The sequence below is a fragment of the Mirounga leonina genome, unplaced genomic scaffold (assembly GCF_011800145.1).
Source record: "Mirounga leonina isolate KUSES-001 unplaced genomic scaffold, KU_Mleo_1.0 Mir_129, whole genome shotgun sequence".
In the NCBI taxonomy this organism is placed as follows: Eukaryota; Metazoa; Chordata; class Mammalia; order Carnivora; family Phocidae; genus Mirounga; species Mirounga leonina.
Genome location: NW_023270323.1, coordinates 50,132,940 through 50,149,445, shown reverse-complemented (window position 1 = coordinate 50,149,445; position 16,506 = coordinate 50,132,940). Strand labels below are relative to the sequence as shown.

Genomic DNA, 16,506 nt, shown 5'->3' with positions numbered 1-16,506 from the left:
ATTGACGCACCAGCCTAGATCCTATTTATGACCCTGTTGAGAATGTCCCAGCAAGGATTGTCTCGCAGGACCCCTGACTTGTGGCTGGCTTTGAAGTTCTCAGAACCCATTGAAACCGACGGTTTCTGAAAGGCTCTGTTGTAATTAAGCATGCTTCATCTTGTCATTATAGGGCATGTGCAGATAGTAAAGTCTCATCCTAGGCTAGCATGTTATTGCGGCCCTTTGGTTTCGGGGTCTTGTAGATGTAGAAGTATGTCTGTCTGTCAGTGCCTGTCGGCTCCACAGTTGGGGCAGTCAGAGGGGAATATCATTTCTCACATTTTGCACCGAGGGACTGGAACCCCAAAAGTGTACGTGTCTACAGAGGTTTACAAAGAGGGACCGCCAAGCTGGCCTGGGGGTGGAGGGACCCCTAGCCCAGTTCCTCCCGGCTCTCCCCATCAGTCTCTGTGTGGCAGCCTCTCAGCTCTTGAGTATTGGTCCGGGAAGGAAGCCAGATCCCCAGTGTTGTTCTAAAGAATGTTAGAAACAAAAGAATGTTAGAAACATCAAAGGAGCCTCTCTTAGACCACCTAGCATGTCACATCCCAGGTATATAAGGGACGCAATAAATACTGATGTAAATGGCTTAGGAATGATCCAAGTTAAAATAATGCACACATTTATTATTAGAATAAGGTTCTCAGCTGCCAGTTGACCAACATCTTCATATTATCCTCTCCCTGGCCCTGCCACTCCACTCAGCCCCATGCTGTTGAGTACACGTCTCACAAGACTGTACCCCAGGCACTCCGTACCCCAGGCATGTGTCCATGAAAGAGGGCCACCCTCGGCCCAAACTTGCGTCTTTTTGCATTGATAAGAAAACAGCCCACTTGGATTCATTTAGCCAGGCCAGATTTAGAACAAACCGACAGTTAACTATCGGTCTTTTGTAAGTCACTAAACTACTTTATGACTAGGCTGCCCCACGGCAAGGCCGTCTCCCCGCCGACCCTTGTGAATCCTTCAGCATGAGATGAAGCAGAACTTGAATCACCACCGCAGTGTCCAGCAGAGTTTCAACAGCCATGATGGTAAAAGAGGGAAGAGCTCAGATAGAAGACTCTAGGCTGCAGAATAAGATTGAATGAGAATACTAACTAAAATGCCTTCTGAAAAAAAGGGTAAACTTCAGCTGTATCATATTCAGTACCAACTAATGCTAAGTACACAAGTTTGGGGGGATCGGTTTGTCTTCTAAGTGTTTTGCAGAACATTTTGCAATCTTTGATATAAATCGGAACAGATTTGCATTACTTTTCTTCAGTTGGTTCTAAAAATTACGTTTATTGTCACAAATTTAGGAAATACAAAAAAGAGCAGGAAGCACATGCAAACCTAGCACCCACCTATCTCTCTTCTTCAGCAGGATCTGCCCAGCACCTGCTAGGTGCAGACACTGTGCCAGGTGCTAGGTGAACCCTCACTGACAAGGTGGCCTGTCTGGCCTTCTTAGAGCTTACAACTGAGTGGATAAATTTCTAAGTGTTTCCTTCCAGTGTTTTTTTCTGTGCCGTTAAGGACTATGTAATAGCAACCAATAAGAAGCTAGTACTCACTGTGTTCTTACTGTGTGTTCGACCCCGTTTCAGGTAGTTTATAAGATATGAATTAACTCAATCCCTGTAACACTTCTTTAAAAAAAAAAAAAAAGATTTTATTTATTTTAGAGAGCGAGAGGGAGAGCGCATGCAAGCAGGGGAAGGGAGAGGGACAAGCGGACTCCACACAGAGCACAGATCTCTCTACCCTGAGATCATGACCTGACCTGAAATTAAGAGTTGACGCTTAACCTCCTGAGCCACCCACGTGCCCCAGTCCCTGTAACACTTCTGTGAGGGAGGTGCTGTTATTCCTGCTTGACAGATTGGGAAACTGAGGCATTAAGGGGTTAAGCAATTTGCTGAAGGTCACAAAATCAAAAAATGCATAGTCTTAATTAAAACCCAGACAGCCTGGCTCCAGAGCCTGACCTTTTAGTCACTGAATGGTCCTGCTCTTCATAATAATTTTAAGGTTGAGATCCTACCATACAACAATTGTGATTCCTGCTTTTATACTGACCATTACACATGAGCATTCTCCTATAACGTGCATAAAAACTACCCCCAAAAGAAGAATTTTAATTTATTCCTTCATTTAATAGGATCATAATGAAATAGACATGGATAGAAATGTGATGATAAGCATTTAAATGCTTACAGACATCACAAAGCATTCTTAATGCTTATCATAATTTTTTTTAATCCAGTAACTTTAATAGGAGTTAAGATGGGCAAGTCACTTTAGAAAATGAAACTTGTAGCTTGTGTTTGTAGCTTGTGTTTGATTTCATAGATTTCATAGCAGGAAATCAAACCCACTTTTAGATAATGAGCAGTCAATGCTGAAACTGTTTTGGAAATTAATTGTAGCATGGAATTTTGTTGGAACTGTACACTGGAAGAGATTGTATGTTGTGTTCTGGGTGGTTGTGAAATTCGGGTTGTCTGTCAAGGGCTTTTCACAGAATGTTAGGACTGTGATTTTACTTAGGTTCAGTTTAGAGAGAAATACCCAGGAATGCATTGCCTCAGATGGGGCCCACTCATATAAGAACTTTTTTTTTAAATTATGTTCAATTAGCCAACATAGAAGTACATCATTAGTTTTTGATGTAATGTTCAGCGATTCATTAGTTGTGTATAACACCCAGTGCTCATCACAACATGTGCCCTTCTTAATACCCATCACCTGGTTACCCCATCCCACCATCCCCCTCCCTTCTGTAACCCTCAATATGTTTCCTGGAGTCAAGAGTCTCCCCCTCTCTGAATTCTTCCCATTCAGTTTTCCCTCCCTTCCCCTGTGGTCCTCCACTCTATTCCTTATGTTCCACATAGGAGTGAAACCATGTGATAATTGTCTTTCTCTGCTTGACTTATTTCACTTAGCATAATCCCCTCCAGTTCCATCCATGTTGATGCAGACAGTAGTTATTCATCCTTTCTGATGGCTGAGTAATATTCCATATGAGAACTTTTGCTGTTTGTAGCTAGTTTCAGAGTAAGCTGGTGGGATGTTCTTTCTGCTTGTCTGTAAGGTATTTGTGAGTTACAACAGCACTGTGTCCCAGCCACATGGGGTCTGCAGTTGAGAAAGGTACAAATTCATGAAATGTAAAGAGATTTCAACTAATAAATGGAAATTTTAAACTTGATGACATAGGAAACATTTGAATTACAGGGATATTGAGCAGAAAGCATGAACTTCCAAGTCAGGCAGACATTGGTTGGGATCCCACCACACCTGCTTATTCACTGTCCGACCCTGGGCAACTTCCTTTGCTTCTCTGAGCCTTAGTTTTCTCTTCAGGCTAATGCCTGTCTTCTGGAGTTGTCATCAGGATTAAATGAGTCTGTCTATATAAAACACCTGGCATGGTGTCCAGCACTTGGTAGAGGGAGGACCCATTAATGGTCACTGTTATTATTGGCTATTAAATACGCATTAATCTTCTTCCAGAATATCTAGCCTTATAACGTGGTGGTTAAGCCAGTCTGCTTGGGTCCCCGATCCTGGTTCTACACTTCCTAGCTCTGTGACATTTGGCAGGTGTCAAATGTGCTTCAGTTTGCTTTTCTTTAAAACTGAATAGTTATAGTAGCTACATCTCAGGGTGGTTGAGTGTTAAATAAACTAGTATCCATAAAGCCCTCAGAACAATCGGTACAGAGTGAGCACTCTGTGAATGTTTGCCATTACCAATAATACAGTCATTAAAAGTAGGTATCTTTGAACATTTCCTCAGCTCCTCCAACTTTTGCTTGCTATCTGATGTATAATTTGATGGTTGTGGCTCAGACCTAACTTATTTCAATGCATATTAAAACTTGAATTTTAAATCGGTGACACCATTTCATAAAATCTGAATGAACAGAAATTTTCTGATTTGACACTACGTTTAAATCTGTATTAAAAAAAAAAAAAAATGACCATTCTGAAATGTCCTTTTCCACCCCCAGATTACTCAGAACTGGGAGAGCTTCCACCACGATCTCCTTTAGAACCAGTTTGTGAAGATGGACCCTTCGGCCCCGTCCCAGAGGAGAAGAAAAGGACATCTCGCGAGCTTCGAGAGTTATGGCAAAAGGCTATTTTACAACAGATACTGCTCCTCAGAATGGAGAAGGAAAATCAGAAGCTGCAAGGTTGGTTTGCCATTTTTTTAGAATGACAGGCCTGATAATTTATCTTGGCTCTGAAGTGAATCACATCAGACATAAGTATGCTGTCTTTAAAAAGAAAAACAAGATCCTCTAGCATACGTACATATGTGTATATATGAAATATGTTTATTTTTTCAAAGTCGAGTTAATGCTTTTTACTTTCTGGAGAGTTCATGACAATCTCACCAACTATATTAAATTATTCCTATATGGTCATTTTTAGCATAACATGTAGAACTTCCAAGAGACAACCTTCAAATGTAAGCTTCAACCCTCTGAAGAGTGTTTTTTGTTTTGTTTTCTCTCCCTCTCCCTACTTTGCCCTCAGCCACAGTCTGTGCTTGGCTGGTAGGTATAAACTAATCCTACACAAATCACTTAAGTTCATAACCTCACTCTATGTGCATTTTTGGTGGGTTGCAGGTGATCTGAAGAGGACTAAGCTTTAGCGTTAGCAGAGTTCTACCTGAACTGATACCAAGGTTTTATATAGACAGACTCGTTTAATGCTGACAGCTCTGGAAGGCATATATTAGCCTTAAGAGGAAACTGAGGCTCAGACCAGTCAAGTTCTTGCCAGGGGTTATATCAGTATCAAAATAAGACATGAACTTTGCAAGTTTAGATTTTGTTCATTTCCTGTTTCTGTACTGTTGCTTGACCCCAAAAATATTATTTTCCTAGTAGCTCAGAAGCTAAGTGGGCGGTCTGATGGAAAGAACATGGGTCTAGGAGTATAGAGTGCTGGCTGGATGGGAATCATGGGCATTTTGATCAGGAAGTCAGACATATCTTCCAGAGGAAGGCAGTTGAGTCGTGCTGCCATGGCCCAGGGCAGTTGTAGAAGTAGAGTACCTTTCATTGAACTTACTTCTTGACTACAGATCTTCATCTTTTATCTCAAGATCTGTATAGAGGTGAAGGTTATTAAGACACCGAATCTGATGAATAAGGTTCATAGTCCAAAGAAGTGTGTCATCTTTGATCAAAAACAAGAAGTCAGATACAAAGTAATAAGACCTTTTGTTATGAAAGTAGCTTGGTGGCTGGAATGGGCCACTGACGGATACTGTGGGCTCCACCCCCACCCCCACCCCCCGCCCTGTCCCCGGTATTGAGGCAGACCGGTCATCCCCGGATGGTGCTGTGGGAGGGGTGCCGCGCAAGGGGATTTTACAGCACTGAATGCTAAGTTTTCTTCCAGCTCTGTTTTCCTGCTGTTTTCTTGTGTGTTCTTGAAGGCCATTCTAAAAGCAGATGTCTAAATAAATCTTTAAAAGACAAGTAAAAGCAGATGTTGGAAAGAGATTTGACCGTGATGACATCACCAAGTGCTAAATGAGCATGAGCTAAATGACGGCTCTGGAGCACAGCACTCATACTCGTGTCTATTGGTTGGGATTTTTGTTGAAAAGCGGAGAGGCAGTTACGTTCGTCGTGTAGGTCGTAAGTCCTAATACTTATCCTGGCCAGTCATCCTGGAAATGACAGCCATGGAAAATCAGGGCGTAGCTGTAACATGGGAATGGTGCTGGCTGGCTTCTTGGGATGTTAGGAGGCATCGTGACTGCATCGATGCGGCAAGATCAGTATGCCACAGAAGCGGAGCTTTTGTAAAGCTGTGTAAATGATGACCAGACAGAGAAGAATGAGCACGGAAGAGTTCCGTCAGGCTCCCTGGAACACCTTGCCAGGTGTTGCATTGCGTTCACTAGCCCTTGCCAGCACCGTTCTGCTGCTTCCTCATTTCATCTGGCAGTGGTCAGTCCTGGCTGGTCTTCCGTTCTTGCTATTTGAGTTAATTTCTCTTCTTAGCTCTCTAAAGTTCAACATGCATTTACCTTTGTGGTGAAAGCATAATAAGCTTCTTTAATATAATTTAGAAAGCATGGTTTCAGTGCATTACAGTACCTATATTGCTGAGAAGCTTAATCATCAATAAGAACCTGACCATGAATTGCCTAAAAAACATTTGGTAAGCTTTGTTGGTGTGGGATGGGCACAGAACTTTCTCATGAAATACAGAAACAAGGGGCACTTGGGTGGCTCAGTCAGCTGAGCATCTGACTCTTGGTTTTGGCTCAGGTCGTTGATCTCAGGGTTGTGGGATTGAGCCCCACTTCTGGCTCCACACTTGACGTGGAGTCTGCTTGGAACTCTCTCTTCTTCTCCCTCTGCCTCCCCCCCTCCCCCCGTGCTCACTCTCTCTCTCACATAAATAAATCTTTAAATAAATACAGAAGCAAGATTTGACAAGAACCAACCGGGAGTGTACTGTGTACTAGAGAGACAGTCATTCTATTGCATTGGGTTTTTTTTTAGTTTTTTTTATTTTCTTAAAGATTTTTTTTTTTTAAGGTTGTATTTTATTTATTTGAGAGAGAGCGTGAGCGTGGGTGGGGGGAAGGGCAGAGGGAACAGGAGAAGCAAACTCCTCACTGAGCAGGGAGCCTGACACGGGCTCGATCCCAGGACCCTGAGATCATGACCTGAGCCAAAGGCAGATGCTTAACTGACCCAGGCGCCCCAACTTATTTAATTTTAGGGAGAGAGCACACAAGCAGGAGGGGCAGGGAGAGGGAGACTCTCAAGCAAACTCTGTATTGAGTGTGGAGGGGCTCAGTCTCAGGACCCTGAGATCACAAACTGAGCCAATACCAAGAGTCGAACCTTTAACTGACTGTGCCACCCAGGTGCCACTTTTAGTTGCTTTTTAAAGGAAAGTTAAATTATATATGGGAGTGGTTGAAATTGATCAGGTGTTAAAGCTGAATTGCTTGCTGTTTGGGAAAGAAATTAGAAGGACATGTATGAGGAGGTTCTTCTATGCTTAAGTCTATTTCCTGGCTTTTGAATATGTGGGTTAAGTATCTGTTACTATTCCAGAACCACTGCATCTGAGAAAGAACCAAACCACATCATCTAAATCCACTTCACTCCATTGTAGGCAGTTGGAAGCTGAATTCTGATTTCCCCAGAGTTAAACAGCTAACTTCTCGTGGTGCTGGGTCTAAAATGCATTTCCTGTCTCCCCAGCCAACAGTCTCCGCCATGCCCCTCCGCAGGACCATTTTCCCCCTATTATAAATGAAGATGCAGGCAGCCTAATGCAGGACAGGGTGTGGTTCAATACAGCCATGGTTTGGGGTTAGCACAGTATTTCTTGTTGAACTGACTCATATCATTCAGAATTTCATACTTCATATTAAAGTTCATATTAAAGACACTATATCTGGGGGCACCTGGGTGGCTCAGTCAGTTAAGCATCTGCCTTCGGCTTAGGTCATGATCCCGGGGTCCTGGGATCGAGCCCCGCATCGGGCTCTGCTTCTCCCTCTCCCCCCGCCTGCCTCTCTGCCTACTTGTGCTCTCTTTCTCTGTCAAATAAATACATAAAACCTTAAAAAAAAAAATACACTATATCTGCATAGTGGTATAACAACACATTTGAATTTTGAATTTTAATGGAATCGTAACTGAAGGTATTTTTTTAAAGGTTTTTTTCCTATTGGCTGTAAAAAAATAAAGATTGAGTGTAATTTTTCTAAAATCTGTACAGGTTTGGAGGTCATTTAATCATTGATGCTTCCAGCCTTTTAGCCTTTCCTTACTAAGTTTTTAAGAAATGGTGGCAGTTGGAAGAACATTTTATCTGTGAAGGCAGTTGCTAATAGTGCGGGATTGGGGATGGGCAGCTCCAGCCTACCCTGTGTAATGGGCATAAATCGGACCTGAAGATTATTAGTTCAAAGTCCAAGTTCACTCATACATCCATGGTAAATGGTAATATGTATTTTAGAGGACTCTTTTGCAGAGTTACCTTTGATCTCATGTAGTCCTGGTTGCCCTAGCCCCAGAAAGCACAATCATGGGTTTGTAGACTCTTATTTAATAATTTAAACAGTTTGGTCTTATATCTAACGGCCTTGGCTGGGAGCCTTGACGTTTGTCACAAGTATGCACCAACTGCCTTGCCTGATAAGACATTTTGGAGGCTACGGATTTTAGGCAGCAGTGTTGGGATACTCACACAGCAGGATGGTGCTTGGGCCAACAGTGACATACATGGACTAAGCCTTTTCAACTGAATCTTCTGGCTGGATGGTATCGCTCTGTTGACCTCAGAGTGGGTTCCTCATGTTGCTCGCTGGGCTCTTCAGTCAGTCCCAAAGGCTCACAGCAGAGCTCACTGCCAGAGAAACGTCCATTGGCACCGAGAGCCCAGTGCTACCTGCAATCTCTGTCCCCAGCAAAGCTAGTCCTGAACCCGATTTGTCACAGGGTTGTTTAGTGGGACCTTAGAAAACGTATTATCCAAAGTAAGAAGGAAGAGAATAAAGTGGTAGATGAAGAATCACAGGTGAGGCAGCCCCAGGCCCAGAGTCGCTTGACTACCCACCAGCTGGTGAATAACTTCGGGCAAGCCCTGTACCTTCTGTGAACTTCAGTGTCTGTGTCCATGAAATGAGAGCTGGACGAGGGAGCTAGGGAGCTCTGCAGCCATTTCAGCACCATCTTTTGGTGCATTTGTACCTGAAGGTGGTAATTGGGTCAGTTAAGTACATAATCCTTGCATCCAGTGAATCAGGTCTTACCGTTAGGGGAGCATTAACCAGATTAACGGAGTTAGCCTTTGCTCAGTTTCTAATATGGAAAAAGAAAATACTTTATTTCATGTTATCAGCACTTAATTAGTAAAGCAGTGTTTTATGCTTTTCCTTATTTGCCTTTATATTTTGGATGATTTGTGAGCACTTGCTGATTAGTAGACATGTTGTAGATGTTTAGTATATTTCATCTCCTTTAATCCTCATCAGAGCAACTCAGTAAGGTAGCTGTAATTCCCATCTTAAAAATAATAGGCACTGAAGTGTACACAGAAGTGTAGTGGTTAAGCCGGGGGTCTTCACATCCTGCCTCCAGCACCTCCTACTTCTGTGGGCCTGGGCTGACTATGAGCAGCCTCCTCTCCTCCTGAATAATGTGGGGGTGGGGAGAGTGCACGTATTTTCAGGGGGTTGGGGGAGGACAGACTCATGAGATGTTTGCATTGACTTATCAGTGTCTCTAGGACAAAAAATGAGTTTATGCCAAGAAACGTTAACAGCTTAGATGGAATGGACAAACTTCGTGAAGGGTGCAACTTACCAAAACTGAAATGAGAAGAAAAAGATCTGAATGGCCCTGTATCTGTTAAAGAGATCACATTCGTATTGGAAATCTTTCACTCGGAAAACTCTAGGCCCAGAAAGCTCCACTGGATTCTGTCAAACGTTTAAGACCCCCGATAGATATATGCCTCATCCCAGAAAAACTGTATAATTAAGAACAGCAAGCTCTGCCGAGCAGTGGAGAAGGGCAAGGGCCCCAGGCCCCTCCACCTCCTGCTCAGGACCGTGGAGGAACCACTCAGCCTCTGTGCCTCGGTTTTCTCACCCAGAACCCTGCCTCAGAGAGTTATTAGGATGAAATGTTGCTAAATATAAAGTACTTAGGACATAGTCTTTGCTTATTATATCATAAAAGACAGTAGTTGATCAGTTCTGCAGAGGCCTAGGTATTGGCTTATACTTAGCTATGCATCCTACCTGCTGTCCTAATACACTCGTAGTCAGGATCTGAGATGTGAGGTGGAATGGATTTGGGGGCTGACAGCATTACCACTGTCGAAATAGGATATAGTGGTTTTAGATGGGAGTGAAATTGTCTGATCGAATCCTGAGAATTGTCAAGTTAAACTTTTCCTTTATTGATTCCTCTCCCCTCCCCCACCCCATTTTGGTAACTTAGGTACATTTTTAATGCAGTTTAAGCTGAATAAGGTTGGTGGGAAATAATAACTACCTCCATGTATTTGGGGCAACGTCCTATGAGAGGGGCAGATTTCTTCTGTTGAGCTGCAGGAAGCAGAAACATGACTAAGTAGAAGCTACCTAAGGAGGTTTGGCTCTAACCAAGGAGAAACTGTCCTTGGAGGGTCTCTTCTGGTTCAGATGAATAAATTTTGTTGGTCTCTAAGCATGCCAGGCACCAGGAATTTTAACACACTGCTCCTGTCCTTGAGATATCTGTGGTTTAATAGGGTAGCTATGGAGATTGCTGGAACTGGACAGGTATGGGATGTACTGTAATAGCAGAGCCAACAGGACTCATTGGGGGTGATGAAGGGGCAAGAGAAATCAAGGATACCTCCTAGGTGCATTTAGTTTTTTCCAAGGTAAGGAAAATGGGGTGGCGCAGGAACAGTGACTTTAGTTTGGACCTGGTAAGCTGGCTGTAACAGCTCAGCATCTCAGCAGTGCTGTGTGAGTAGGCAGCCATAGCATTCTCTCTAACATGGTCTTAAATGATGTCTTCTAGCCTCTGAAAATGATTTGCTGAACAAGCGCCTAAAGCTCGATTATGAAGAAATCACTCCTTGTCTCAAAGAAGTAACCACAGTTTGGGAAAAGATGCTTAGCACCCCAGGAAGATCAAAAATTAAGTTTGACATGGAGAAAATGCATTCGGCTGTTGGTCAAGGTAAGCTTTATGGGAAATCCATCCAGCCATCCTTACCTCACATTGATGATTAGGGGGGAGAAGTATGGAATAAAAAAAGTATGTTAAAGTCCAATTTTGGTGGCCATTTCTCTCCTAGTTACCATGTCTTTCCCCAGTCTGTTTCCAGATATCTTAATTGATGTAAATTTTACCACCATTAGTATTCCTCTTAATTAATTAAAATGCCCAGAAGCACGGAAAACAGGAAGAAGATAGGAAAACAGGGCTTGGTTGCAGGCAACCTTGGTTGCCTACAATGATGACATACTCTGAGTTAAATGGTAAAGTGAAAACTAATTGCACGGCTTCTCTGAGCACTCTCAGGAGACAACAGAATTTTGTGCAGACTTCAGACAGGTAGTCCCAGGTTTAGATCCCAGCCCTCCTGATTTGCCTTGTGATTCTAGGCAAATGGCTTAACCTCCCTGAGCCCCACTTTCTCCATGTGTAAGATGTGAGTGATGACAGTGATTGCTTTGAGCAGTAAATTAGCTGATCCCTGGAAGTACACTGCGTGTGCCTGCTATCCTGGGAGGCCCGGGTGGGTGGGCAGTATTTGCTGTTTGTCAGTGCGGTCTACGGATTGTGTGCCAGTCCACAGGCGACTGGCCTAAGTAGAGAACTTGAGACTAAGCACTTAAAAACTTTTCCAAGCAATTTGATGAGGGTAATCCTTAAAAGAAAAAGAAAATGTGGACTTATGTTGTATCAGTCTTTTTTTTCCTGTTTCATGTTCCTTTATAAATTCACTTGTAGTGTGTTTTATAAAAAGTACCAGCAGTGGATTAGAACACTTTAAAAGAAAACAAAAGGGCGCCTGGGTGGCTCAGTTGGTTAAGCAACTGCCTTCGGCTCAGGTCACAATCCTGGAGTCCCGGGATCGAGTCCCACATCGGGCTCCCTGCTCAGCAGGGTGTTTGCTTCTCCCTCTGGCCCTCCCCCCTCTCATGTGCTCTCTTTCTCTCTCATTCTCGCTCTCTCAAATAAATAAAATAAAAATCTTTAAAAATAAAAAAATTAAAAAAAAAAAAATTGGTTCTTCATCACAGCTAGTTTGAGTAGCTCCATTTTACATCTTAACTTTGATGATTATTAGTGTTCAAGTAAAACAACTATTTCTTTTAAGTAAATGTATATTAGCATCTGCTGGCAAGATCGGAGACTTTCGGAGTCTAATCTAGTGATTACTGAGTTCTGGTCAATGCAGTCATGAATAACCAAGAGTTTAGACCAAGCCTTACAAATATGTATGAAGCTTACAGTTTTCTTCTGACTTTATTAGCAGCTCAATGGAAGAAGTTACACAAGTGTAATTCATCTCTAAGACAGTGGGTGATGCAAAGCAGTTTTCTGAAGCCTACTACAGGCATTATTTAAACTTTATCTGAATTTCACAGCACTAGTTTTAGTAATAGGTTTTTGCTAATTATGACTTTCCCCTTTCTATGGATAAGGAAACATGGCTCAATTGTAATGGGCCTAGGGCCACAGAGCTGCTCACACACCCGTCTGCTAGAGTTCTCGCCATCGCACGGTACTACCTGTGGTTGAACCTGCCTCGGCAGTGCTCTTCTCAGAGACCAGACATGGGGTGGGTGGTGAAGAGTCAGGCTCCAAATTGGCCAGTGGCTCCCGGTGTGACCTTTAGCGGGTGTCCTTGCCTTTTTGGGCGCAGGCCTCCTGGCTGCTAGAATGAGAGGCATAGACCATAGTGAGGGTCTCACAACTCTCTTCCAGTTCTCACATTCTTTGTGCCCGTAGTGGTTGCTGGAGGCTTACCACTGCCCCAGATGGCCCCAGATTGCTGTCTGGAAAAAGGAGAAAGCAGAGAGAGGAATGAGTCTGTTCTTTCCCTTTTCACTATTGACTACATGATGGTCTTTAGGTGGCTTTGCTTCTACAAAAGGTAAATCACATGGGTCTGTGACAACTCTTCCAAGTGTTTGAGCTTCTTAGAAGCCTGGCACCTGGATATATTGGTTTTCATTATGCATTTTATGAGGGGGAACTGATGGAAACACTCTGGCATCTGGAGGCTGTATAGTGAAGTTTAGGCCAGGTGATTGTATGGTTTGTATGCTGAGGTGAGCCAAACCTGGAATCCCCTCTGTACCCGCTGGCATGGCCATACCACCTTGCGTGACAGGAACTCTGTTTCTAACTGCACAAAGGGCTTTGTCAGTTACTTGGCTGGTTTCAACATGTACGATGTAATGACTCCAAACAAATGCCCACAGTCCATCTTGTAGCTCAGAATAAGAAATGAGATTAAATCAGAACCACCCCTTTGGCCTTTTAGGTAGAGGCCAGGTTACCATGGAGCCTTATTTAAAAGAGAAGACAGTCCTGTGTGGGTGATGAGGCCCTTCCTCCTAATGATCTGAGGACCCCCTAAGTGATGGAAAAAAGGGATTTATAAGCTTTCCAAGTTAAAACTGGATCAGAGCAGCAGGATTAGGGTGTCAACTTGGAAGAAAGAAGAATAATTCTGTGGAGTTTTAAGTAACTGAAAGCTTAGTTTGGGTTTAAATGATTTCACTAAAGATAGCAAGGTAGAACTTTATGAACCGGCACGTACTTGTTAGGAATGAGATTGTGAAAAGGCCACCCGAGCAGCTGGCAATATGGGCCAGATGCACACACTCCTTACCTTTGATCCAGCAATGCCACGTCTAGAAACCTGTTCTAGAAATTAATCAGTCACAAATGCCCTGCAGTAGGAAGAATGCTTATTGTGGCATTGTAGAGTCAGAAACCAAAACAACCCAAAAACCCCAACCGTGTGACCATCCTGTGCCATAGTCCTTGAAAGTGATGCAGTAGATTTATAATTACTGATGCAGAAGATGTCTGAGATAAGTAGCGCACGGTCTCACAGTTGTATTTCTCTGTGTGCACATATGTAGGAAGCCATGTATGACACATTTGCAGATATCTGAGTAATAGGCAGGATGACCATACATCCGGTTTACCCAGCATAGCCCTAGTTTGCAGCTTGTCCCAGTGAAATAATTAATACCTTCCTCCCTTTGCTTTCAAGAGCTTCCTGCTTTGGGTGGTGAATTATATGTTCACTCTAGTTCTGAGTGGTTTTTCACTTTCTTTATATCTTTTACATCTTTAGAAGGGCTTTTAAAAAAAAAAATGGTGAGCACAAATTACTTTTGAAGTCAGTAAAAATAAAAAAAAGGTATTTACGTTTAGGGGGAGAGTGGCCTCCTGTCCACGCTGAACCCTGCCTGCCGGCCTGGGGTAGCAGTGGGTTACAAGTGAAGGCAAACTGAGCCTGGGGAAGTGGGTGCCAGGTCCTTCTCAGCAAAGGCACTGGCTCCAACTTGCATGACTCTTTGTTTTTAAATCACAAAACCTAAGCTCTCCTATACCAGAATATGTGGTACTGTCCAGTGACACAAGGAGTATTCTTTTCCTCCAAAAAATAAAGGTCTGATAAGATAATGGGAATGATTTAGTAACAAGAGGAAATTGGTCATCTCATACTTTGGGAAAATTTCCCAGGCTGAAAAAAATACTTTGTGAAAAGCCCCACTATAAATCACTTAACATGTTGACTGTTTTTCAAGCCAAATTTACTTCTGATATAGTTTGAAATGTTGAGGGCTTGCGCGTGCGTGTGCATGTGTACTCACACCATAAGGTATTCTCTGAGCAGGGACAGCAGAGAGAGGAGTGGAATAATATACAAAGGCAGACGTCAGGGTGTATTAGTTTCCTGTTGCTACCATAACAAATGATTACAAAGTTAGTGGCTAAAACAACAGAACTTTTTTCTCTCGAACTCCTGGAGGCCAGAAGTCTGGAGTGGAGGTGTCGGCCGGGCTGCACTTGGCCACTGTGGAGGCTGCTGGCATTTCTAGACTTGGGGCTGTGGCACTGGGGTCTCTGCCTCCTGGTCACACTGCCTGCCCCTCTTGCCTGCTCCCCTGCGTCTCTTATCAAGACCCATGTCCTTGGCTAGGGGACCCGCCTGCATAGTCCGGATGATGATCTCAGTTCAGGACCTCCATTGTAGTCCATAAAAACTCTTTTTCCAAATCATGTCCACTGGTTCCGGGGGTTAGGATGAGGACATATGTTTTTTGGGGACTACACAAGGTCATGAGATGAATGCTGTGAGACCAGCATTTAGAGAAGGTGTGGGTGTGGTCACAGTTAAGTGTGGCCCTGGGTATCTCCCACAGGCTCACCTTTTTTATTCTTTTACAACTGGTATGTGTAAGGGAAAAATCAAATTACTTACCATACCTAGAGTATTTATTTATTTATTTCATAAGTTGTTTTTTTTTTTCCCCCAAGTATAATATTTTTTTCCATGCTGGGCATGGAGCCCAGTGTAGGCTTGAACTCGATGACCGCAAGATCAAGACCTGAGCTGAAATCAAGAGTCAGATGCCTGGCTGGCTGAGCCACCCAGCCGCCCCACCTACAGTATTTCTAAGAGATGGCTGAGTGATTGCTCTTCAAATAGTTCTTTGTGGATCTGGTAATAAATGACCTTGAGTGTTCTCTGGTTCAGAGCCACAGATGATGATTTTATTACTGACTGCCAGGCAGGAACACAACATACATTTTTCCAGTACCCTTCTGAGGAGCAGCTTGTCTGACTGTTGTGACAGGGAAGACGTGAAGAGGGAAACACCAGGCTCGTTCTCTGCTCTGCTCCGAACCAGCTGCTGGGTGATCTCGGGTGAGGGATCTGTGCTTGTTGGCCTCAGTTTCCTCGTCTTTACCATGAGGATCATCATCTTGTTTCCCTCGGCAATGACAGAGTGCTTAGAATGGTGGCAGCGCCTGGTGACCTCATGGTAAATGTCACCTGCTGCTGAAACTTCCCTCAGACATGGCCAGTGGAAAGCCAGGAACATGGTCTCCCTGGGCAGGCGCTCTGAGTAGCCGGGAAGTGTACAAAGCAGTCACAGTTTGTCCCTAAACCGCAGCTTCCTTTTCTCTCAAGAGAGCTCCTGTGAGAGATGAGAAAGATTTGGTGTCTTATTCTGCAGGCTCCCTTCTCCCCCATTTCCACATCTGGGCCTTGTAACAACAGCAGAATGGTGAACCAAAAATTGTGAATCAAAACCGTCACTCTTGCTACTAAAGTTTGCCTTAAATAGCATCATCGGCTTTAAGAGAACTTTTCATAGTTTCAGGTGACATTTTTAATCACTTTGAGTATTCAAATCACTTGTGTTTAAAACATGGAGGAGAGGCTCTCGGATAGCTTTTCTTGTTTTCAGGTACCGGTTGAATGCTCCCCGAGGCACATTTATGTGGACGGTGTCCAGCTTTTCCTCCCTTTCTCCGCCCACCTGGCACGCGGTGTCTAAGCAGCATTCCCCGATTAGGCTGCTCCCGCCCCAGCTCAATAACATTCCGTAGCTCCCCACGGCTGCTAAATAAAGTTCAGGTTGTTTATCCTTCATGTCGCCTCTTAATAAAACCCTTCCAGCCTGACTGCCACCTGCCTCCTCCACACGTGTGCATTGCGCACCAGGCTTCTAGTTCTTTCCTCTGACTCGTCTTTTCTCTTCCTCCCACACTCTGACATCTTGACACAAGTGAAGGATTGCACGACCTCTTGCTCTCCTTCATCTGAACCCCCTCACTCGGCTCACGTCCCTTGTAGGAGACGACGTTGTGCATTGTAATTTTATGTGCCTAGAACGTTACGAATTGGCCCTAGATAGGGGCTCGT

The 16,506-nt window shown here is 43.7% G+C and overlaps 1 protein-coding gene across 8 annotated transcripts in view; it reads left to right on the top strand.

Annotated features, from left to right (window-relative positions):
* TBC1D1 (TBC1 domain family member 1) overlaps positions 1–16,506 on the top strand; it is a 229,469-nt gene that overhangs the window by 177,207 nt on the left and 35,756 nt on the right. For all 8 annotated transcript variants that reach the window (XM_035005149.1, XM_035005146.1, XM_035005148.1 and 5 more), the window contains 2 exons: positions 4,050–4,235; positions 10,614–10,775. In XM_035005149.1, coding sequence (XP_034861040.1) covers positions 4,050–4,235; positions 10,614–10,775 — 348 coding nt within the window. The remainder of the gene's footprint in view (positions 1–4,049; positions 4,236–10,613; positions 10,776–16,506) is intronic.